Consider the following 8,805-nt stretch of genomic DNA (forward strand, 5'->3'; position numbering starts at 1 on the left):
AAGATTAAAAGTCAAATCACAAGAAAATAATTGAGTCTGAAAAAAAAACCAGATAAATGAAAAGTGAAAATCAAACATATATGAAAAGTTTTGGTCTCTCAAGGACGCGAGAAATTAATGTCTGGGTGGAGATAACACGTCGACAATCTCAAGACTATCTCCCTCACGTCTGGCATGTCTAATGAAGGTGGACAATGGCGGACAGGTAAAGGGTGAGTGAGGAGGGAAGGGCGGCGTGTCAATAGGTAAGGGTGGTGGGAGAGAAAGAAAAGATATAAAGGATGAAAAAAAAAAAAGTGAAATGAAAATAGTTCTCTTGGATTCGTAAATAGAAGGGAGTATAAATGTTGTTTGTCGTTTGATGAATGAGTTAGTTGGTTAGTTAAGTTATATTTAGTTAGGTTACGAGTATCTGTTTGGTTGGGTATATAGTTTGGCAGGTTGTTAGACTGTTAGTAGCTTATTTAACCTCTTCAGTGCTGGGAAGCATTTTTACCACGAGTTTGAGTATGATTAGATGGTTTTATTTACATTAGGAAGTGTCTATGGAGGGCAGAAGATTAATGGTCTGAGTCTTGACTAGTCCAGTTCCCGACATAAGTTTCTGAAGCTGTATAAAGTTACCAAATAGTAAGCAGAGTGAATATGAAAACACGTCATGGTACTGAAGGGATTCATTAGTAAGTTGAATAGTAATAGACAAAAAAAAAAGGACATAAAGAGATGAAGGAAGAGAACAAAGACAATAATACAATGAAAAGACAAACCAAGAAGCTGAATAGGGAAATAAGAAAAAAATAGAAAAAGAAACTAAAATTAAAAGAGTAAAGAGTGATTATTTATTTGTGTGCATGTAGAAAAAAAAACACAAAACAAAATAGAAATGAAATAACAAGACAATGCCACGTTTCTTTTTCAGACGTGTCAATAATTTGGGAAGGAAAAAGAAAAAGGAAAAAAATATTGTCAGTCGTATTTTCTGTAATCACGTAGCAAGCTGGGAGGAGAAAAATGAAGAGGGAAGAATACAGTACTCTCCTCCTCCTCCTCCTCCTCCTCCTCCTCCTCCTCCTCCTCCTCCTCCTCCTCCTCTTCCCTAGTGTCCTATAGCCTCTAACTCAGAATCTGTAATGGTAGAATAGGCACACAGACAGCCTCGTTAGGTTCAGTAGGGTTGTTACTTTCTGGCCTTTCCTTTGTATTCCTTTGTATTCCTCCTCCTCCTCCTCCTCCTCCTCCTCCTCCTCCTCCTCCTCCTCCTCCTCCTCCTCCTCCTCCTCCTCCTCCAATTTACCGTGTCCATCTATACAGCAAAGGACACGATCTACCTACCTCCCTGTCTGTCTATCTGTCTGTCTGTCTTCGCTCATGTTAAAAAAAAAAAGTAAATTAATCTTATCACGATTATATTATCAGGTTGAAGGAATGGGACACGTATGAGGAGTTGGCGACCTTCCCTTCCTAGCCTTTCTCTTCTTGGTCATCTCCTGGACGCGTGGTGACCTTACATGTGTTTGTGTTGGAAAGGCAGTAAAGCTTCTCTCTCTCTCTCTCTCTCTCTCTCTCTCTCTCTCTCTCTCTCTCTCTCTCTCTCTCTCTCTCTCTCTCTCTCTCTCTCTCTCTCTGTATGACCAGTTTTGTTTTGTTTTTTAGTGTTTCTTTCTTTCCATTATTATTTTTACATCTCACGTTCTGTTTCTCTCTCTCTCTCTCTCTCTCTCTCTCTCTCTCTCTCTCTCTCTCTCTCTCTCTCTCTCTCTCTCTCTCTCTCTCTCTCTCTCTCTCTCTCTCTCTCTCTCTCTCTCTCTCTCTCTCTCTGATATTTACCTTGCATTAAAAAAAACAATCCACTTTATTTTTTAGAACTTTTATTTTTCATTATAATATTTTTTTCCTGTGTTATTATTTGATTGTATAAGGTGGATGGGGTGTGGGTGGGTATGTGGATGTAGGTAGTGAGCTGGCTAAGTGGTCGTGTCTAGGATAAATGTGGGTGTGGTGGTGGTGGTAGTGGTGGTAGTAGTAGTAGTGGTGGTGGTGTTGTAGTGGATCTTATTTTAGTCTGAAATCATCCACATAGATTCACAGTAAAAGGAAACTGTCCACCTACAGATAAGAAGAAGTGGATTGGGTGAATGTGGTGGTGCAGTGGATACGTGCAGTAGTGGTCGTGTCTTGAAGTCAATCCACATGTCTATAGGGATAAGGTGCTGTGCGGTGTGGTGGATAAGTGGATAAATGGATAATTGGTGCTCAAGTTGGAATCATCGACACGAATACATGAAGGGGTGTACAATCAAACTAACCACCCACACTAATAGGGAGACTAATAGGGTTTGGTTGACTAAGGTGGGTGTGGTATGTGCATGGGCGCCGCTCCTCCCTATCTCCCACTACCTCTTCCTGCCCTCAGAGGATGCACGTGACTGCCAGGAGGAATAGACTGTTTATTTATACATACACCACTATCATGACCACTTGGAAGGAACTTTGACGTGGCAGGAAGAGGAGGAGGAAGAGGAAGAGGAGGAGGAGGAGGAGGAGGCCAGAAAGTGAGGCATTTATTAAAAACACCAAGGATCACATAGAACAAACAGCAGCAGACTTATTGGTCCTGACGAGGCTGTTTGGAGCTAATCATAACATCTTGAGAACAGATGTATAGGTATTGTAGGGGAGAGAACAACAACAGGTACAGCAGGTAAGAAAGAACACCTAGGAATTAAGAGAACTGTGGCTCGCCGTTCTGCTCACGAAGTCTCCTCAGCTCTTCCGCATAGGCGATCTGCTGCAGGGCGTGGGCGGGGAGGGGGTGGGGCGTGGGCACGTAGGGGCTCTCAGCGCGGAAGCCGAACTCGTCAGCCACGTAGCGCACCTCCACCAGGTTGCCGTCAGGGTCAGTGAAGCTGTAACGATGTAACGAGCCACAGTCACCTCACCTGTTCATATTTCACGTCTACCTGCACTTCTCACTGTCCTGGCCACCTGTAATCTGTCCCTCTCACCTGTCCCTCTACTTGTCTCTTTCACCTGTCCCTCTCACCTGTCCCTTTCACTGTCCACCTGTACATGTCCCTTTCACCTGTCTCACCCGTCCCTTTCTTTACCTGTCCCTTTCACCTGTCCCTCTCACCTGTCCCTTTCACCTGTCCACCTGTACATGTCCCTTTCACATGTCTCTCTCACCCGTCCCTTTCTTTACTCTCCTTCCCCTCCACAATGCGCCAATCAGTCCATCTGTCTATCTCTATCTATCTATTTTATCTCCTCATGCTTTAATACGTCATCCTACTCTCCTTATCCTTAACCCTCAATCCTCAATCCTACCTTTAGAATACTCAATACTACTCCCATAACCTTTGACCCCTTCAGTACCATGACGCGTTTTCATATTTATTCCGCTTTCTATTTGGTGATTTTGTACAGCTTCAGAAACTTTTGATGGGAGTAGAATAGTGAAGACTCTAGCCATTAATTAATCTTCTGATCTCCATAGACCCTTCCTAATCCAAATCAATCCAACCATACACAAAATTCATGGTCAAAAAATGCGTTCCAGTACTGAAGAGGTTTAAAGGCTTGATTGACACTATCGCTCCGCTCTCTCTCCGATCGAAATACCTTATGAATGTATCGGGAGCGGAGCGGAGCGAGAGCAGACCGAGACCAGAGCGATAGTGTGAATCAAGCCTAACATTACAACACTCAACCCTCCACAATACTCACGAATAAGATCCCTCTACGTTGCTCTGGCCCGCTGATCCAGGCTGTCCGTTTTCTGTCACCCTCACGCCATCCTCGGTCTCAAAGTTGGTAGCGTAGGAGCCGCCTGCTGGAGCCTGGCGGTCGTCGAACAGGATAGCTACGGGAGGTTGGTCGTGGTTTACGAAGCCAGTGTCGTGGTGGAAGTCCCCTTGGTGTACGAAGCCAGCGTCGTGGTGCTCGTGGTGGTGATCATCGTGGTGGCCATCTACGTGACCAGGTAGCTTGGCCCCCAGACACACGCCGACCAGGGCTGCGAACACGATCTGAAGGGAAAGGACAAGGAATATGAAGAGGGTGAGGAGAACACGAGAAAAAGGGTGAAAAGGAAGGAGGAGATGAGAAAGGGCAATGAATATGAGGAGAACAGAAAAAAGGATGAAAAAAAGGAAATGACGAGAAAGGGAAAGGAATATGAGGAGAATGAGGAGGAGAACGAGAGAAAAGGATAAAGAGGAAGAAAGCGACCAGAAAGAGCAATAAATATGATGAGAATGATGAGAAAAAGAGAAAAAGGATAAGAAGGAAGGAAGAAACGAGAAAAGACAATAAATATGAGAATGAGAAGGAGAACAAGAGAACAAAGGATGAGAAGGAAGAAAAGACGATAAACGGAAAGATATAGGAGGACAAGGAGAAGAACGAGAGAAAAAAGATAAGAAGGCAGGAAAAAGACGAAAAAGGGAAAGAAATAAAGAAGGATGAGGAGGAAAACGAAATAAAAGAACAATGTGAAGAAGGAAAAAAATAATGAGAGAGAAAAAGCGGTCGATAATGAGGAAGAAAGAAGAAATCTAAGAGGCCAGGGATGAGAAAGAAGAGGAGTACGAGAAGGAATCACAAAAGAAGTAGAGAGAGAGAGAGAGAGAGAGACGATGGGCCTGAGTCGACACTGGGAAATAAGGAGGAGGAAGATCTGAGGGAAGGAAGGAGAAATGTGTAGTGACGAGGGAGGAAGGAAAAAGCTATGAGAAGGAAGAGGAGGATGAGGGAAGAGGAAGAAAATGTTAAGAGAGAAGGAGGAAGAGGATGATTTGATGCTGAGAAAGAGGATTGAGAAGTGGTGAAGGAAGAGATGATAGGCAGGTGGAAAAATATATGGTGAGGGAAAGAGAGAAAGACTTGGTGAAGAAGAGTAAAGGAAGACATGGAAATTACCCAGTATTGTGAGAAGAAGAAGAAAGAAACGGACAGGAGAAAAAAAAAATAGGAAGAAATTGGAGGAGGGAGAATACAGTGAGGGAGAAGAGGGCAGGTTTTTTGTAAGGGAGGAAGAGGAGAGGGAGAGAATGGAGAAGGAGGAGAAGGAGAAACATTTAATAACGGAAAGGAGAAAAAAAATATTGAGGAGGGAAAGAAATTATAAGGAAGGAATAGGAGGAGGAGGGGGAATACAGGAGGAGGGAGGACGTGAAGGAGAGGAAGGATGGGGAAAAGAAGAAAGATTTAGTAACGTAAAGAAGAAAAAAAATATATTGAGGAGGGAGACATTATAAGGAAGGAAGAGGAGAAGGAGGGGGAATAGTGAGGGAGAAGTAGGAAAATTTTTGTAAGGAGGAAGGAAGAGGAGGAGAGGGAGAAGGAGGAGGAGAGCGAGAGGAGGGAAGTATGGAGGTCATAACGGAGGTATCATCTTTTTATTATACCTCTCGTCTTCGGTTGAACAGTGATGAGATTTCTAAACTGTTTGTGTGACCTGAATATACAAGATCTGGAGGAAACCAATACGTGGATAGCAAATAATGGAAGTATTTCGTTTGTATATATTTCCATCTTGAAGGTAAATAGTTCAGTTATCCCAATTTCTTGTAGATTAATATCTCTAAAGGGAAAAAAAAAATAAGGGAATGATAGAAAACGTAAGGTTATTAATGGGAAACTTTGAAAAACAACAAAAAACAACGAATTAAAAAGAATGATAAGGTGTAGCTTAGTGAGAGGGATCGAAGACTCAACGAAGATTACGTAATAGAAGACGGAAAACTGTTATGTAAGTGATGATTAGGTTGCACGTGATTCGCTGGCAGGGTAGAAATGAAAGGGAGAGGATGCGAAGTAAGGGAAGATGCGGAGGAAAGGGTGAAGATGGGAAGCGAGGAAGGGAAGAGGAATTGAGAGGAAATGTAGGGGAAGAAGAAAGGAGAAAGTGGAAAATGAAAGTAATCTAATGAAACGGAAAACGAAATTAGAAGTGAAAAGGAAAGTAGGAAAAGAAAATAGTGAAACGAAAAAGAAAACAATGGAGGAAGAAAATAGAGAGAGAGAGAGAGAGAGAGAGAGAGAGAGAGAGAGAGAGAGAGAGAGAGAGAGAGAGAGAGAGAGATAGTGAAAATTATGAAACACTAAGACTGACACTTAAAAAGCATGGAAAGAAATAAAATTAATAATAAAAGATATGCCACAGGGAGAGAGAGAGAGAGAGAGAGAGAGAGAGAGAGAGAGAGAGAGAGAATTAGTAGTAGTAGTAGTAGTAGTAGAAGTAGTAGTAGTTGTAGTAGTTGTAGTAGTAGTAGTTGTAGTAATTATTGTTGTTGATGTTATTGTTGTTGTTGTTGTTGTTGTTGTTGTTGTACTCACGAGCTTCATATCTGCGGGGAGTGTGGGAGAGGAGAGTGAGTGCTTCAGGAGGCGTGTTGCGGCTCTTATATACTCTGGGGTGAGAGGCACTGGCGCTGACCTCCCCATCAAACCCTGACCCCAGCAGCCCCGCCCCCAGCGCCCCTCCCTTCCCTCCCATTCCCGCCCCTTTCCTCCATCCCAAAGCCCTCAACCCTACCTTTTTTTTTTTTTTTTTTTTTTTCTTTCTTTCTCCTCCTCCCCCTCCCCCTCTTCCCTCCTTCTCTCCCTCCCTTCATTTTAGACCTTTATTTTTTTTCTCCTTCAGCCAGTTCCTCCTCCTCCTCCTCCTCCTCCTCCTTCTCCCCATCTCTTATTTAACTTCCCAAACCGCCCCTCCCTTCAAAGCTTTTTTTTTTCTTTTCTTTTCTTTTCCCTCCACTCTTGTTCTATTTTGTTATTCATCTGCTCCTCCCTTCTTATTCTACCTTCATTAACATCCCACTCATCTTTTTCTCCTATTCTCCCTTCCATCATCTTCTTTAGTCTCCTCATCGCCTTTCCTTTTCTTCTCCCTTGCCCTCCCATCATACCTCTACCTTCCCTCACCTCCTATTATCGCCATTTCTCTCCCCTTCTCTCTCTCTCTCTCTCTCTCTCTCTCTCTCTCTCTCTCTCTCTCTCTCTCTCTCTCTCTCTCTCTCTCTCTCTCTCTCTCTCTCTCTCTCTCTCTCTCTCTCTCTCTCTCTCTCTCTCTCTCTCTCTCTCTCTCTCTCTCTCTTCATTGCTCCTTCCCTGCGGAGAGAAAGGCAGTGTTGTGACCCCTTGGTTTGTACATCCCCCGTCTCTTCCTCTACTCTCTCTATATATCATTCTCTCGTTCTCTCGTTTTCTCTCTTGTTTATTCAGTTCCTCGCTTCCTCTCTTCCTCAGTTGTTGTTGTTTTTTCTTTTTTTCTTTTTTTTTTTTTTTTTTTGTTTATTGATTGTCGTCTTCTCTTCCTTTCCTTCTTTCTTGCTTGTTCAATGGTCGTCATTTCCTTCTTGCGTTCCCGTTGACTTATTTTCGTGTCTTCCTTTTGCTCTTCCTCACCACTGTTGTCACGGAGAGAGAGAGAGAGAGAGAGAGAGAGAGAGTTTTTCTTTCTTTTTTTTCTCGTTTTTGTCCCTGGCCCAAAAATAAAATGTTTTATGTACCTCCATCCATTCGTCTATCTATCCACTTACCTACCTATCTATCTGTCTACCTCTTTTTTTTTTCCTTCCTGTCTTGTCTGTCTGTCTGTCTATCTAGCTATCTATCTGTCTATCTGTCTGTCTGTCTACCTTGTCTACCTTCATATTTTTCTGTCTATCTATCGACCTGTCTGCCTTTTTTTACCTTCCTATCTGTCCGTTTGCCTGTCTGTCTGTCTGTATATATGTATGTATGTATGTATGTATGTCTACCTTGTTTATCCTCCTATCTGTCTATCTGTCTACCTGCCCACCTTGTTTACCTTCTTAAATATGTATCCATCAAAATGATTATCCGTTTCTCATGAATTTGCTTCCCTTTATTTTCACTTTACTTATCAACTTATTTATTCACCTGCATACATTTTCTGTGCCGAGTCGCATTTCCTGTCACCAGCACTATCTTGAGAGAGAGAGAGAGAGAGAGAGAGAGAGAGAGAGAGAGAGAGAGAGAGAGGGGGTTTGGACGAGGCACTTTCTTTAAACCCCAGGCACGAATCCCCGTCACAAGGGTCGACACACACACACACACACACACACACACACACACACACACACACACACACACACACACACACACACACACACACCACTTAGCCAGGTCTCCCTCTCACCACTAACCAGCCACAACAGGCCAGCCACTTAAGCAGTTACCGTCATCACCTCCTGATCTCAATTTACAGTCTTTCATGTAAATGAAGACAAAATATTTTATTTCTAAGTTCACCTGCTGCTTAACTGTCGTGAGTACCTGCCCAAGTTTATTAATTTAAGGAAATGATCATTATCGTAGCATGAAAAGAGCCGGTGATGATTTGATAGTTAATAAACAATATTTCATATAGATGTTCCTCGTGAAATTTTACTTTATTGTGAGAGAGGAATATGCGAAGAAAGTTATTGAGATGTCAGAGCTCAGCAGGAATATAGTGATAATAAAAAGAGATTAATACAAAAAGGAAGTGAGAATTAACATGATTAGACAAAAAATAATAAATGCAAACAGTTCACAATTTCATTAACTCTTTCCTTTCAAAACGCCTAGAAATATGAGCATTCTTTATGACAATTTCCTTTTAAGGCTCCTATATTGATTAAGTAGTCACTAAGTAAGCAGACACAACCAAGACTCCGATATTAACCCCTTCAATACCAGGACACATTTTTACCTTGAGATTTGTGTACGATTAGACCATTTTATTGACATTAGGAAGGATCTAATGAAGTCAGAAAGTTAATGGACAGAGTCTTC

The 8,805-nt window shown here is 42.4% G+C and overlaps 1 protein-coding gene across 1 annotated transcript; it reads right to left on the bottom strand.

The window, feature by feature from the left end:
- Positions 1–1,851: 1,851 nt before the first annotated feature.
- LOC123498377 (cuticle protein AM1199-like) lies at positions 1,852–6,446 on the bottom strand. Its single transcript, XM_045245475.1, has 3 exons — positions 6,340–6,446; positions 3,727–4,028; positions 1,852–2,906 (listed from the first exon to the last, which is right to left on the bottom strand). Exons 1-3 carry the CDS (start codon positions 6,346–6,348, stop codon positions 2,723–2,725), a joined length of 495 nt encoding a protein of 164 aa, XP_045101410.1. The 5' UTR covers positions 6,349–6,446; the 3' UTR covers positions 1,852–2,722.
- Between the last annotated feature and the right edge of the window lie 2,359 nt (positions 6,447–8,805).

This window comes from Portunus trituberculatus, chromosome 48 (assembly GCF_017591435.1).
Source record: "Portunus trituberculatus isolate SZX2019 chromosome 48, ASM1759143v1, whole genome shotgun sequence".
NCBI lineage: Eukaryota > Metazoa > Arthropoda > Malacostraca > Decapoda > Portunidae > Portunus > Portunus trituberculatus.